The sequence below is a fragment of the Maniola hyperantus genome, chromosome 11, assembly GCF_902806685.2.
Source record: "Maniola hyperantus chromosome 11, iAphHyp1.2, whole genome shotgun sequence".
NCBI lineage: Eukaryota > Metazoa > Arthropoda > Insecta > Lepidoptera > Nymphalidae > Maniola > Maniola hyperantus.
The window spans coordinates 6,382,093-6,398,763 of NC_048546.1; the positions used below are offsets into that span (position 1 = coordinate 6,382,093).

At 37.4% G+C, this 16,671-nt stretch overlaps 2 protein-coding genes across 3 annotated transcripts in view; both read right to left on the reverse strand.

Annotated features, from left to right (window-relative positions):
- The window catches only part of Cul5 (cullin 5), a 192,022-nt gene that overhangs the window by 62,099 nt on the left and 113,252 nt on the right, over nucleotides 1-16,671 (reverse strand). The window lies entirely within an intron of this gene.
- sr (stripe) overlaps nucleotides 2,057-16,671 on the reverse strand; it is a 45,862-nt gene continuing 31,247 nt past the window's right edge. Inside the window, exons 1-2 of one of the 2 annotated variants that reach the window (XM_034973549.2) lie at nucleotides 9,621-9,997; nucleotides 2,057-6,443 (exon numbers count right to left, since the gene is read on the reverse strand). In XM_034973549.2, coding sequence (XP_034829440.1) covers nucleotides 5,527-6,443; nucleotides 9,621-9,819 — 1,116 coding nt within the window. In that variant the 5' untranslated portion in view covers nucleotides 9,820-9,997 and the 3' untranslated portion in view covers nucleotides 2,057-5,526. Of the gene's footprint in view, nucleotides 6,444-9,620; nucleotides 9,998-16,671 lie in introns of those variants that run through there. The other variant, XM_034973548.2, reaches the window with a different exon arrangement.

Genomic DNA, 16,671 nt, shown 5'->3' on the forward strand with positions numbered 1-16,671 from the left:
GAGCAACCGCCGAGTTTCTTGCTGGTTCTTCTCGGTAGGAAAGGCATTCCGAACCAGTGGTAGATGCATCCGACTATTCGAAAGTAAGTACTTGTAAAAGTGTATTTGAATAAAAAAGATTTTTATTTTTATTTTATCAGCTTCGCAACTCGTTATGCTATGCCGGTTATTCTGGTTCTCCTACGGATCTCCTCATTTATTAATTTAGTAATCAACTTTTAGTAATTAAGTAATTAATTGATAGAATTATTTTTTTCAACAGCCTGTGTTACCTACTTCACAGCATGGACATCTACCATCATCTACAATCCCATCTGAGATCGTGGACATTTGTTTATCACTCCATCGAGAAAGAAGCTTTTTGAGAAACGGGTATGTATAGTACGCGACAGGTTGAAATGGCAATCGGAGAGGGAACGCGCCGCACACCCGCACAGCCCTCGCCTCATACCCCGATTGGCATCTCAACCTGTCGAGGACTGTAATAATAAACTAATTAACTAATAAACTATACATAGGCTAGCTAAAATAGAAAACCCGTGTGTAATTTTCTAGCTGCCCAAGCAATTTTCATGTACTTATTTTTTGGAGATTGCCCATTTTCTTAGGAGCTTTGGGCCCCCCTTAATATAATTGTTATGTCACCATGGTTTTAATTTTTTTTGTATACAAATAACTACCTTTGTATATTCTGCAAACGATTTCCATTTATTCACCCTGGTTATAAAGAAATCTTATTTTTTATGCTGCTGATATTGAGGTTATATTTAATTAAGTAATACTTCTTCAAAATAAATGGATGTTTACGATTCTGACTTTAATTGTAGATATTTTCAATAATAGAGTGAAAGAAAAGTCGTAGTAAAACTTATAATCGTAAAAAATAACACATTTTTTAAAAATTAATTTAAGTTTTGACACGACGCCACAAAAGAGGGCCCGTTCACGGGCGATCTCCAAAAAATAAGTAAAGGTATGTATCTAGACTATGGAGGTATAAACTATGAAGCGTGATATTGCGAAGTACTTACAACGTCGGCCTCCTATTCAGGGGGTCAGGGGGTCAGGTCAGGCGGGCACGCCCCTCTGACTTTCGAAGTTATGTGCGTTTTAAGAAATTAAATAACACTTCCTTTAGTAATGAAGGAAAACATCGTAAGGAAACGTGCATGTCTGGAGTTTCAGTAATGTTCTCAAAGGCGTGTGAAGTCTGCCAATCCGCAATTGGCCAGCGTGGTGGACTTTGGCTTAAACTCTTCTCATTCTGATACCCGTGCTCAGTAGTGGCTGGCGGTTGGTTGATGATGATGGTGATGATGATAAAGGTATTTGGGAATTCTTCAGAATTGTAGGAAACTATGTTTCTAAAAAAGAACTGGGCAAGTCTGTCGTCGCTATAGTTTAATTTTAACGGATTCGTGTTAAAATACGAGTAGGTAAACACTCCAGTGTGCCAATAGTCACCACTTGTCACACTAAATTTAACACTCTATAAATGTTGCTTATATCGTTGCCAACTACTTACATGATTTTTTCAAGAAATATTCGAAATATAGAGTCGAAATATTCAAGAGTGGAATTTCACGTGTTGGAGATTTGTTTCGTTTAATAGATATCCCGCTGTCAGGTAGTTGTTACTTATATTAATAACTAGCTTATCCCCGCGACTTCGTCCGCGTGTACTAAATACATTTCTAACCCTTATTTTAAGGCTAAGGGGGCTTAGGGGTTGAATTTCAAAAATGCTTCCTTACCGGATGTCTACGTCATAATAGCTATCTGAATGCAAAATTTCTGCCCAATCCGGGTCAGTAGTAAGAGCTGTGCGTTGATAGATCAGTCAGTCAGTCAGCGTTTCCTTTTATATTAAAAAAAACCGGTCAAATGCGAGGAGAGCTCGCACACGTGCCATCGTACAAGATAATATAACACTTTTTAATGTTTTAGTGCCTATTTTAGCGTTTAAACTAGTTTTAGTGCCTAATACTATGAATATACTTATTATAATAGTGTTTGGGCTAGGGTTGTCGAAGTATTTAATAAAATAGCATAAATCAAGTTTTCAACAATTTGTATTTTTCGCACCTTAGGTGAATTTTCATATTAAATAAAAATTTCATTTTTCTCTTATATACACATTAAATTCAAATTTAGTCAGAGTGTATTTACAAAATATATTAAATAGAATTTAGTAAAAATTAGTGAGATTTAACAATACCTAATTAGAGCTTACATCTATTTAAATTTAGAACATCAACAACATCTTTCACGCTGGTGAAACAAAAAAATAGTACACAAAATTCGTACTTATTATTTAAGGTGAACACCATGAAACTCTTAAATACTTTGTACCTAAAACAGTAATTTTATAGGTAAAGGTAAAAGGTATAATAATGAGTTCCGCAACAAAGGTGTTAATATAACAGAGGTATCAACAAATTTTGTCTCACAGACGCGGCACACCATGCTAGATTCGACACAAGACGTGTCCCCTAATGGTTCTGCAAATGCGCGGCCACTGCAATCGCCGCAAATCTCCTTGGACTAGAGGCTTCAAACGTCACAAACCTACACAGTACGCACTACGCATTACTTTATACTACTACGCAGGTTTGTCACGTAAGTGTGGCTGGTCACGCTGGCGGTAGTCATCCCTGTTGTCGACGAAGTGCCACTCATATTACGTAAGAACACTGACTCCTCAGGCCCCAAAAAAAAATTCGACGATTGTTTGAGACTTAATTACGTATTCCTTATATTATTACAAATCGTATATTAATAACATCAACGCGATGCAACATTACATAAATGTATGAATTTAGTCTTCTCCGTTTCAATTGTCACTCGTTTAACTAACATGAATACACTTTATTAAAACCTATCTACGCTAGCCTTGCCTAACTGAGACCACGTCTCTTCTAAACAGTAGTAAAACATTATAAACTTGCACACCACATTCTCATCAGGTATATTGTTTAAAGGAGCGTGCATCTCGTGCGTTCGTTGCATTCGCGATAGACTTCATTTTAGAGCTTTTTATTAAAATTTTCTCTTACTAATGTAGGTTAGGTATGTGCAACGGAAAGCAGACCATTCGTAGAGCTCTGAAAAGCATGTTTCTACGTTAAATAAACGGAAACGAAACTAATTTAGAGATACACTTAAAACATATAAAATAAATTTACAATAATAACACTAGGTAAATCGTTAAATAAAGCTCCGAACTTGCAAGAAGCAACAAGCTACCAGGTATTTTGTAAACCCAAACTTTGATTTGTTTTAATGCAGAGCAATGATTCGCACATGTGTTTTATATCGTGAATAAATTTTTATATATCATCAACAGAGCAACAGTAACATCAGTGGGAAGGGTTACGCACTTTTTCCATATGAAGTAGCCCCCATTCCCCTTAGTGTTCAGTTAGAAATATAGACGCAAGAGTTAGTTATATTATTGTCAGATATCCTAAATTCATAACAATCGTACATTACCCGAAAGGCCCACCCTGTTGCAATTCTATCACTTTTGTTCTGTTTGTTGAAGTGAGTAGTAGATATCCCTTATATTTTCAACTTTAGTTTGTATTTATTTAACCAGCTATCTACGAGTAAGTTAACATTTTATTTATTTAATAAATAACGTTCTATTGAACTATATGAACAACCGTGTTCTTAAATTGAAGGCATTTTTGTTATACTTAGATTATTTTCGTAGATTAACTGACAACTCGTAAATCATTTGTGCTTTCCTACTCATTTCTATTAAGTAAGAGACACTAAAATGATGAGTGACCTGTGACTGCTCAAGCGCTCACCGACCTACCAATATTACAAAAATTAGTTGCACCAAAAGGCGATTGGCAAGTTTCTGGGGGAAATTGGGCCACAATTAAAGTATCAGAGCGGACATACCTACATAGGTATATAAGCCCAATGAAATCGAAAGATTACCTAATAATGCCAAACAAATGATTTGCTTTTACAATTCAGACTTTCTGAATATAAGTATTTAAAGTCTAATGGAACTCGACAATAGTAGGTATTATTTTAAATATTTATTATGAGAATATAAAAGATTCTGAGAAATCAGTGATTTTGATATCAAATTATCATGCACAAATGCTCTTTGTTTGTACAACTGATATAGTTGTTCGTTCTTGCCAAGATTTTGTGGTCCAAACTTGCCAATCTCCTTTAGATAATAATAGTACCTAGCCGTAATTCAAACTTAAGCTGCAATGTACTTATCTACGCGATATTTATAATCTATACAGAAACCTATGAGTATTATAAATAAGGGGCCTTCGCTATAATTGCAAATAATTAATAATGATTAAGAGATCATAATTTAAACCCTACAAGCTATTTTTACTAAATTAGTCTAATTACAAAAATATTAAAATTAGGTGTTTTATTTATACCACTGGGAAACATATGAAGTGAAGTAAGAGATAACGAGTGCGAAAGAGAACAAGGTCGGAGAGCGTTAATGTTAGAAGTGTGAACCGACAGTCAGTCCGTAGAAATAGAGAAGAGATAGACTTGAGCAAATTTTGTTCAATAAACGTTTGAGCAAGAAGATCATGACATCAGCTGTCGAAAGTTAGAGAAATGGGGTCCAGGCTGGTGGATGAGGGCAAACGGTAGTCGACATTCTCACACCCATATCTTCGACTAGAAATATTAAAACAAAATATTTATAATAATTATCACTTAATCAGCAGTCGTGTTACACTTAGTATTAAATAAAATTGCCGTGGCACATCGTAAAGTTAAATGAATGGCACAGTTTCACGTTAGTTTCGTCAAGTATAAAGAACATTAAATACGTCCCTGATAAATATACCTACCTACAAGAAGGTAATCTCATTCGGATAATGTTTGCCACGGTTACGTTTAACACCAATAGAAGGTAAACATTTTAATATTATAAACAATAGGTACCTATCTACGCTCGTTAATCTAAAACTCTACTATAATAGCGGATGGCAAACACTTTCCAAACATACCTAGGTACATTCTCAGCAAATAGGCCTAGTACATATCACTTCATAACGATCACCTCTATGCACACACATGAACTTGACCTTACGGTCGATAACAATCTGAGAAACGTATGAATTCTTACAAGACTATCGTCAGACAAAGATATGTGTCAGCGCCGCGTCGAGAGGCAGGCGCCTCATCTTCCGTCGCGCTGGACGCTTTAGGCCACATCGCTTCGTATTTATATTTGTTCCCAGTCTAGTTCATTCGATTATTCTATCTAATTTAAAATAAATACATCAAGTCAATCGTTTCTATCATAATACTTACAAATATGTATAAAAAGATATATAAATTTCGGTGAATTTACAAATGTAGAGTTAATAAAGCTTCGTTAAAGACAATTTTTTTACAACTATGCGATGAAATTATTTGATAACTTCAACGTGAAAATTATAGAGTTCATTTATCCGCCGGTGCGGAGTTCGCGGGCTCGTCGCCACTGGAATGTGCGGGCGAGGGCGCGGCGGGGGCCGCGGGCTAGAGCGAGTGTGGCTCGTGCGGGTGCGCCGGGCCGCCCCCGCGCTCGCGCTTCAGCCGCTGCTTCAAATGCACCTTCGCGTGCCGCTTCTTCTCGTCCGAGCGCGCGAACTTGCGCCCGCACACGTCGCAGGCGAACGGCTTCTCGCCCGTGTGCGTCCGCACGTGCGTCGTCAGGTGGTCCGACCGACTGAACGATCGCATGCAGATGCGGCACTGGAACGGCTTCTGGCCCGTGTGGATGCGGATGTGCCTGGTCAGCTCGTCCGACCTCGAAAACCTGCGGTCGCAACCCTCCACCGGGCACGCGTACGGTCGCTCGTGGACCGGCGTCTTGCTCGGCCGATTGGGATATTTGCGCGGCTTGACCGCAACCAGGCGAAGGGGCTGCGCGCTCTGCTGGTACACTTGGGACAGGATCTCGTGCCCCTTGCTCGTGGACGGGTTGTACTCGGCGAGCTGCACGGGCCTGTTGTCGCCAGCGGGGCTGGGGTACGGCTCTCGCTTGGGCACGCCCGAGGGGCCGGGGGCCGGCTGCGGCACGGTGTACTCCTGCGTGTCCCACGAGTGCTGCGGCGGCGGCGGCTGCTGCTGCCGGTACTCGCAGTGCTGCGGAGGGCATGCCTGCGGCGGCGGGCAGTACACGGACTGGCACTCGGGCGGCAGCAGCTCGACGCGTTCCTCGTACTCCTGCTGGAAATACTTGTCGACGCTGCCCGGGCCGGGGCCGGACGGCAGCAGCCACTGCAGCGGTGGCGAGGGCGCGCGCTTGCTGCCCAGCGGCGGCCCGTACAGCGACGCGCTTGCGCTGGACGCGTTGCTCGCATCCTCGGCGCGCGCGCCCGGCGACAGGGACGCCTCGTGCTTGTGTCGTCGCGGCGAACATCCTAGCGACAACTCATCGCCTGGCAAAGTACCTGTAACAAACAGATAAAATTTTGTCAGTTATAGCACGGAATACACGAGTACCTTACCTACAGGTTATAGGATCTTTTAGAAGTTATTTATTTAATTTTCTACTAAATAAAACTTATTATAGTGTTAATGACTTTTTTAATGACAAATTTTAAATAATGCATGCATAGAAATAGATATTTGAATTATTAAAAACATTTACATGATGAGTATGAGTACATGATGACATAACAATATTAATGAAATTAGATAATTTAGAAATAATTTTGCACGCCATGCTTGGCAGGATATGTAACTGATTACCTAACTTTTAAGACCCCATGTAAATAATATACATGTACCTACCATATCTGAGCAAAATAAATAAATGATTATGATTATTAGGTAGATGCAATCTACACAGTCAGTAGACCCCAGTTTCTATACCGTGATTAAAAAAAACCGGCCAAATGCGAGGCAGGCTCGCGCACCGAGAGTCGTATTTTTTGTCATTTTGCACGATAAGTAATTCAAAAACTATGATTTATAAAAATAAATTAAAATATGTTTTAGAATGCGAAGGTAAAGCCCTTTCATATGATAACCCACTTGATATAAGTAGTTATCTTACTTCCAAAATTGAAAATACTAATTATTAGTTCATAAAGACAATTTTGTTGTATGTGATTGATGTAACCCTAAATTCACGGTTTTCAGATTTTCCCCTTATGTCTGCTATAAGATCTACCTACCTGCCAAACATGATTCTAGTCAACGGGAAGTAGGTGCCTACCCTGTAGGTTTTCTGACATACCGACAGACAGACAGAAAGACAGGCAGACAACAAAGTCATCCTATAAGGGTTCCGTTTTTCCTTTTGAGGTACGGAACCCTAAAAAAAAACTTCGACAGAAAGGTAAAATGTAGGCCTGTAAAATTTCAAATCACTTAGTATGTCTGAATGTCTATCTATCTATTACATATAAGTAGGTTTCGATTTTAAGTACCTATATTCTATCCTACTTCCAAAAACTACTAAGGTAGATATAGAAATAATATAGGTACATATTGAATCTAAGTAGAGTTTAAGTCCTGTCTTATAATTAGTGTAGTGGTAGTGTTTTGTGTAGGTAGGTAGTCTATTACCCAACCAGTTGATTTTACATTATAATAATTATTGATCAATATAAAAATGCAAGGTAAAAATTAAAATCGTGAACTGAAGTGAAGTAGGAAAAAGTTGAGCAAAAAATCCATAAAATCGTTTTGCTTACTTAGAATCAAATGTTTAGGTACATGACCTAAGTACGAGCTGTAGGTAGGTATCGCGGTACAAAGGAATATTTAATTGTTAGGTAGGTAGATATTATTAATTGGAGTTATCGCATATTTTGCGTGTTTTGTAACAGGCGCGCAGCGGATGTGGTGATAAGCGGCGGAAGTCGATATGCTCGTCTATCAATGCTCTAACTGCTGGACGTTCACCGTGACCAGTCCTAACGTTACCTATATCCTATCATTTTATTATAGACCCTGGAAAAACAAAAGAATATTTAGGTACTAGTTGATGCCCGCGACTTCGTACGCGTGGATTTAGGTTTTTAAAAATCCCGTGGGAACTATTTGATTTTCCGGGATAAAAAGTAGCCTATGTCACTCTCTAGGTCTTAACTTAAACTATACCCGTGCAAAAAATCACGTCAATCTGTTGCTCCGTTGTGACGTGATTGAAGGACAAACCGACAAACCAATAAACCAACAAACAAACACACTTTCGCATTTATAATAGGGGTCGTGATGGTGTATATTGGATTCCTTCTGAAAAATCTTTAACTGGACCACACACAACGTCTGCCTGAGGTTGCCTGGTAGAGATTGCTCTGAGCAATAAGGCCGCCTTTGCATACAATTGTTTATGTCTTGTTTATCTCATATTTTGTGTTCATTTAGGTAAGTATTTCTATCTATCTATCTGGTTCGTACTAAGTAGGTACAACTTCCACTTAATAAGCCGAGAAGTTTAAGAATCCTAACATTAATTTATTCCAAAGGATTTTTTTGTGTTTTTGTAGATTCTACATTTCATTAAAAAAGACTAATTATTATAGGTACGTAAATATTATTTTTGTATTCAACATTTTATTAAAGAGAAAATTTTAATTTTTGTAATCATCATGTTTTATAAAAAAGGAAATTTTTATTTTTTTAGTCAATATGTTTTATGAAAAAGAAAATTTTAATTTTTGTAGTCAACATGTTTTATGAAAAAATTTTTTAAATTGTGAACATTTTTATGAAAAAGGTAGGTAAGTAATTTAAATATTTCTAGTGTCATTTTTTTATCAAGATTAAGGTAAACTTTTGTAACAACATCAACAATTTGAGTCAACATTTATTTCAAAGATATTTTCTCAAGAGTTTATTACCAAGATGATTAAAACTTTTATAATGTCACAAAATGTTACCTACTACCTAAGTACTTACCTTCTTAATAAAAAAGGAAACAGTCTATTTTTTATAGATAATAAAGTAATTTAAAAGAAAGTTTGCTTGCAGAACATTTACTAAGAATAAGTACGTGATTGCTAAGTATTCAATTAAAATTTTAACAATAAAATTTAAACTTTTATCTATAATATTATGTAAAATTATAAACTATTTTTTAAATATTTTGGTAAGAAGGTAGTTATATTTACCGCAGGCAGGACAAGTTGGTAACACAAATAATTGATTTGTGAACTATCACATAAAACACTACGGAGCTATCACTGCTGAAAAGCACACCGAACCGGCGCTAAATGACAATGAAAACTTTTCCATTCAAGATTTCCCCGCACCAGTACCTATCGACCCGTTCCTTTAGCGCGGGTTAGCGAACTTTCCTTTTCACTACGTTCATCATGTTAAACCACTGAGTTTAATTAAACTGCAGCTGAAGAAATGATCGATCAATTTATTATATTCACTCATGTGACTTGGATCCTCGAATAACACTTTATTTATGATAAATATTAGGTATTTGCAACACTACGCAGGGCAGCAGTAAAAGATTGCGTGTTCGCACCGAGTGAAGGAAAATGCAGTGTTTATTTACAACGTTATCGGTCGGAAACCGACGGGGGCGAGTTCCGCCTACGGGTGCCGGTGGCGTGCGTATTCGGCTGCAGTGATACGGCGCGTGATTTGCAAGTCGGGCGCACCTGATATAGGAGGAGGTTCGAGCAGACTCGGGAAGAAGGCCGGCAGATCCGATGTGGTCACGGGTGTGTTGAGGTCTGCGGGTGCGCCGCCGGCGTACGGCGCCGGCGCCGGTTTGAGCGCGCAGTCGAAGCCGAGCGTGCCTACGTCCGCCAGCGAGAGAAGGTGCGGGCCGGTCGGGGGCTCCGTGTCGGTGCCCATCCCGTCCGGCACCACCTGCTCCTCAGCCCACGGGCCGAGCGGTATTACGAACAACGCCAGCGTGAAAACGGCCTCTCACGCGGCCGGTGCGAAAGGGACTGGTGCCGCGCGACCCCGCGCCGCAGTTTTATCAATGGAGCCGCGGTCCCATATTCGGTAGCGGCGCGCGCATCTCCACCAATCGCGCGGCTGTGTGTGCCCCCCCTTGGCTGACGTCACCGCCCGACACCGCCCACCGCCCGCGCCGCCCCCCTCAGCGCCAGCCACCCTCAACCCGCTTTAACTCGCTCGTCGCTTATCGCTACCCGCTCCCGCTTAAACCTCCATTCTAGAGCTAGGTAGGTAGGTACTTTTCGTAACTATTTTTTAAATTGATGATTTTTATTTAGAGTAGGTATAATTTGAAATTCATTTTCTCAAACATGCATGGAAATATTGTCATTATTTTGCGAAAAAAGAACGCGAAGTATCCAATTTTCGGACAAAGAAAATCAAATCCATTGCAGGAGCGTTTTTTGAATTTGGAACATTACAACGCTCCTGCAATGTTGTATGAAACGGCGTGCTGGGGTTATTATAAATACTTACCTACTTACTCTTTGATCGAATCTCTTTGGTCATTATTTTGTCTCTTTTGGCATAGGTACCATAGTCTCTTTGCTTAGTACAAATTGCATGATATTGCGTTTACGTGGCTCTCATAAATGCGTATGCCTGTCGGCACAGATGATATAAAAAAAATTGGCAGCAAAGCTGAAAATTCGTCTTGATTTGATTTGAGACATACCTTAATTAATAAATATACCTAAATTGAATAATAATTAAAATGAGTTCAAACGGTGCAGAGAGTGAAATCGAGAGTGATTGTACTTACTCCACCAGATTTACCTAAGATCAGAAGCCAAATTGGCAATGAAAAACCTGCTTCCAGCGAAGTCTAAAGAAAAATACTTACATGAAAGTAGGTAGGTACCTACCTAATATATGAAAATTTTATGAGTTGGAAAAACGAGAAAAAAGTGAACATTTTCTCCGAAACAGTATTTTTGGCGTATTTTAATGAGATTGCTAAAACTAAAAAGCCATCTACATTATGGGCAATTTATTCCATGCTGAAATGTAAGTAAGTAGGTACGTCTATTTATTTCCCCGCATTCTTTTGAGAAAAGCACTATATACCTACCTATGCCTCGGCGGGAACTGGCAATTGCCTGTCTCGTAGACTTATTTAGTGAAATCCTCGTCTGCGGCTCGGCCTTCAAACTCATGCTCGACCTGCAATTGCTTATTTCCCGGTCTTTGCAAAAATGTATCTACTATTACGTCCTTTTTGAAAAAGATAGCTACTCTAAATTTGCTTTAGAGAAAAACTTCAGAATCAACGCCATTAGCCACATTTACCTATAGGTATAGGTACAAAGTGCAGATAAGTAGCTAGTCAGTTACATTTATCTAAAAAAAATGTATCAAATCTACTTGCGTCTAAAGTTCTAATCCGCTGAATAAAAATACACAAGCCAATGGTAGGTAGGTACCTACTTACTATAATTCTGACTGCACTTCGCTAAATTTCCTAATTTGAAAGTTAGAGAGATGAGTTACCTACTATTCTAAAAACACTTACTTACCTACTTCCTAATAAAAACTAATTAAGCCTAGCTTAAATTAAATTTGAAAAATAAACTATTCAATTTAAATTTGAGAGAGCAAAAGCTATTCTGTTCTACGCACTAAAATAACGTCAAAATTAAGAAACATCAACCTAAAATTCTCAAAAATTAGAGAGGACTTTTTATTTGAGTTTAGATTTTTTCATTTCAAATGAAAAAGTGTCATTTTTAAGGAACATTAGAATGGAAACAGGTAAGTGAGTAGGTATACCTACCTACGTTTTTATTTCCTTGATAAAAATAATGTAGTCACTCTTGTTTGTTGCATGAGTCAATGCAGAATGCATTTCTATACAAATATTAAGTACCTATAAGTATATCACTTCGACTCTTATTGCTGCCAACTAGTTTGCTATTCTCAGAAAACTCTCTGTGACGAAGAAAATCGATCTATCATTCTCTTTGCCCTTGATCTTGGTAGGTTCCTACCTAGGTAGGTTATTGGTTCGTACTAATTAGATTAGGTAGGTATAATATATGCCTATTGGGTAGATATTGTCATTGGTTAAAATATAAAACGTGGCTCATAGATATCTACAATTTAGGCATATTTTATTCAACTTATTAAACCTAAACACGAATAATAGGTAGATAAATAATTTGTAAGTATAGATTGTTACGGCTATACCTACTCACGTATTAAGTCGATGTAAGCCCGACTAGTTTCGAACCTATCCAGCATCTGGGGTCCTTTTACATAAGGACTCAGCTCGCTGTGCGTCGTGATTGAGACTGCGAGCCACAAAATAACCACGCACCTATTTAAACTTAAATTATAAATAATTATGTTTCGCCCGTGGGAAAAAGCAAATGAAAACAGTTTTAATTGTGTTCGGATTCATTTAAATCCTCAGTCTAAACTAATAAGTAAAAAAAAATTTACAAAAAAAATAAAAACCGACTACGTTACACAAACACTAAAAATTGAAAAATAATTTAATTTATTACCGAATATATTATGTATACAAGAGTTAATATAGTTCCATAATGTTGGGATATTTTGATTTTATAGGAAAAATATCAGTAAAAAGAAAAACTTGGACGTCCTGTTTGAGATATATATTTGAAGTAAGTGAATATGTCATCGAATGTAAAAACAAAAAACTCTTAGAGAATAAGAATAAGAACATATTTAAATATAAACAATTTAGTTTACAGCCAGTTCCAACATCCCCCTTTAAACTAAATTGTCTTACAAAAAAAACTTAACATAAAATATTAACACACAGGAACAAGAAAAAAAAAATTTACATGACAAAATAAACTAAGACCTAAACTACCTGATGATTCTTCAAGTTCAATTAATTCATGCCTATGCGACATAAGTGTCCTAACCATATGCCAGAGCTGATACTTGCTCAGACGGTCAGAATGCACCTCGTACGCAATATCTTCACTATTCATTTTAGGTGGAATATTAACAGTACAATCAACTATGTACACTGTACAGTCCACCACAGGGCGAAAGCATGACGAACAGAATCACCTTCATTGATGCAGCGGTCGTATTTCTACTCGTGCGGTCGTATCTCCTTCTGGATACCCATCAACACAAACCACAGGTCGTCATGTAGGAAATAATTCCGCATTTTAAAGTAGGAAAGAATATTTTTTTCTTGTTCACAACCAATCTTGTACGCAACAAATACAGCAATAATGGACAATTAATACCACTTTTCCACTTTTATTTTTCCACCTAGAGCCCTTCGTGCTGATAACGTGTTGGGATATTTAGAATTTATAAGAAAAATATCAGTAAAAAGAAAAACTTGGACGTCCTGTTTGAGATATATATTTGAAGTAAGTGAATATGTCATCGAATGTAAAAACAAAAAACTCTTAGAAAATAAGAATAAGAACATATTTAAATATAAACAATTTAGTTTACAGCCAGTTCCAACACATAATAATACTTTTTGGTGCCGGTGCCAATTAGCTTTAGCTGCGCGAATCGTCTAGACTTCATATTTTTATGGGACTCCACAATGGCACCTCATTGGCACCGACCCCAAAAATATTATTATGGAACTATATTAACTCTTGTATACATAATATATTCGGTAATAAATTAAATTATTTTTCAATTTTTAGTGTTTGTGTAACGAAGTCGGTTTTTATTTTTTTTGTAAAATTTTTTTATTTCACAATTTTTAGTGGCCCCATGGAATTATGCTATGACTGGTTAAAAGTCTACTGTTTACTAAGCTATTACACTGATCGCGAGCAATTTACTCTTATCCGTTGAGGAGTTCCAGTATCTATCTTCGAAGATGTTCATCAGATCTTCACCAAATTGAAATGGGACCAACTTTGAAGTACCTATACCCTTTCAAACAAAAAAATAATTTTCAAAATCGGTCTAGGCGTTTTCGAGTTATCGGGGAACATACATAAAAAAAAAAAAAAAAAGATTCCGACGAATTGAGAACCTCCTCCTTTTTTTTGAAGTCGGTTAAAAAATGTGTACAGTGAACTTTTTAGAGAAATAGGACCCAGTGCATTAAAAAAGACTGCTGGACTTGTAGGAAAAATTCCGAATGGTAAGGAAGTATTTGGAGTGCTTGTTTTAGACATTTAGAGAGCATTGAAGCCACTTATATTACCCGAGACCAACAACAGTTCATCATTAATGTGAGAGACAGTCCGGAAAGTGAAGTTGATGATATTGATTCAGATGTTTCGATGTAAGAGTCATAGATTTTTTTTAAAATACATTTTATCATCATTATTATTTCTTTGTTTTATTTAACTTGTTATTTGAGTTATATGTTTCATTATTAACCTTATTATTATAAGTATTTATCTTCTATGCAGTTATGATATTGCCCATTTAAAAATACCTATACATACTTAGGTAGGTAGGTACATATTTTATTTGACAACCCTATATGCAGGCGTAGAATCTCTTTGTTTGCGGGAAATAATGATAAATTTTTAGCTTTAAGCTAGTAGTTTTAGGTTGAATTTTACTCGCACGCATTAGGACTTATGACCGTTCAAAAGACAAAACACTATTGTTAAAAAGTTTTATTGCATCTAGCTCTTATCCGGCCGGCTTAGCTATGGATACATAGGTCGAAAAACACAACTCTTCCTTTTTTGAAAGTCGGTTAAAAAAGTAGCCTATGTTACTCCCTGGCTAATCCTCTACTTGTCTGTGAAAGTCCCGTCAAAATAGGTTCAGCCGTTCCGAAGATTAGGCCGTTCAAACAGACAGACAGAAAGGAGATCGCCCGCGAATGGGCCCTCTTTTGTGGCGTCGCTCGTGTCAAAACTTAAATAATTTTTATAAAAAATGTGCTAATTACGATTATAATAAGTATGTTTTATTACGACTTTTCTTTCACCCTATCATTGAAAATATCCACAATTACAGTTAGAATTGGAAACATCCATTTATTTTGAAGAAGTATTAATAAAATACCAGCAATATCACCAACATAAAAAATAAGATTTCTTTATAACCAGGGTGAATAAATGGAAATCGTTTGCAGAATATAAAAAGGTAATTATTTGTGTACAAAATAAAATTAAAACCATGGTGACATAACAATTATATTGGGGGGGCCCAAAGCTCCTAAGAAAATGGGCAATCTCCTTTAGAAACGGGTGATTTAGTTATGGTACAGTTCAAATAACCATATGAGTTTAATATGAGGTAGTTTTTTCGAAATTACAGACAGACACTTCAGTTTTATTTATTAGTAGGTACCTACCTAATAATGTAGGAGTCCGTAGTCGGTACCATTGCGTTGTATGTAAACTTTTTGGCTGAGTATGAGACGATGATGCACTCTCAATGGGGTAGGTAGATACGGCAGTTTATTGAACCCTAATCGGTTTGTACGCGGCATCGTACCGGCTTTACCGGCAGAGTGGTAAGTAACTATAGTAGAAACAGCTAAACCATTCCACCAGACCAAATTGTCCGTGCCTGGAATCAAACCCGTGACCTCCCATTGAAAATCACAGAGCTCTATGCGCTTACCACTGCGCCAGGGAATTCTTCTAAAATAACTTGTTATTCAAGGTATTCTTGGTACCTCGTCTTAACTTTACACCAGCTTTTGAAATGTCAGTAGGTGGGCTTCAAACTACCTGTATTTCTTTAAATGGATGTACAATACAAATGTAATGTAGATACCTACAGGTGGGCATGAGCAAGGTAATGATTGTATCCATTACTAATTGGCGGATTGTGACTGCTCACAGTTACTGCATTGCAAATCTACTTGCTTCAAGCGAGTGGGCGGTATCAATACCTATTTACCTAATGCTCCTTCTTTATTGTGGTGATTTTGGTATTAATTTAATTGCGTAGTAGGGTGTTGATCCTAAATCTAACGGTATTTTGTTTTAAATTCGTTTTTAACCCTTGTCCTAACTTTTGGGTGCGTATAGTTCCACGCCGCGCCATCCCATACGATTACAGTTAACTTTGAACGTGGAGAACTGAACTGCAGAATTCCTCTATGATGGTCTATTATAGAAGCTGTGATAGCCTAGTAGGTAAGTAGTTAAGACGTCCACCTCCTAATCGGACGTCAGGGGTCGATCCCGGGCACGCACCTCTAACTTTTCGGAGTTATGTGCATTTTAAATAATTAATTAGGTATCGCTTTAACGGTGAAGGAAAACATTGTTGCATACCTGTAAGTGTTCCATAATGTTCTCAAAGGTGTGTGAGTGTGTTGGTGTAGACTATGACCAAAACCCGTCTCATTCTATGAGGAGACCCGAATCACGATGGTGATGATGGTCTATTATTTTAAATAATAATATAAATTTTTTCATATAAAGTTCTTGTGAGATAGATTATCACAAAAACTGAGTTCAGAGGCTCTATACCTAGTAGTGTCTAGTGGTCTGTGCCTAATCTGTCATTTTATACTTACTTAAAAATGTTCACTTCTTACCATACTAAATGAAAGATTTAACGCACAGTTAACTTTAAGAGGGATCTCTTCGTCATTCGCGCCATACAAAGGTAGTTTGGCTGTCATTTCAATAACCAGTCAAACTCAATGATATTTAGTAGAATACTTTCCAGGAACTATAATGTGTCTACCTATACTTAGTTTTCCCGACTTTCATTTTAAAATATTAAGTTTCAAAGTTAGGTACACAGTTTCAACAATTTAATTAAAAATCTTTAAAGCCGGTGACTTTAAAACTATCTAAG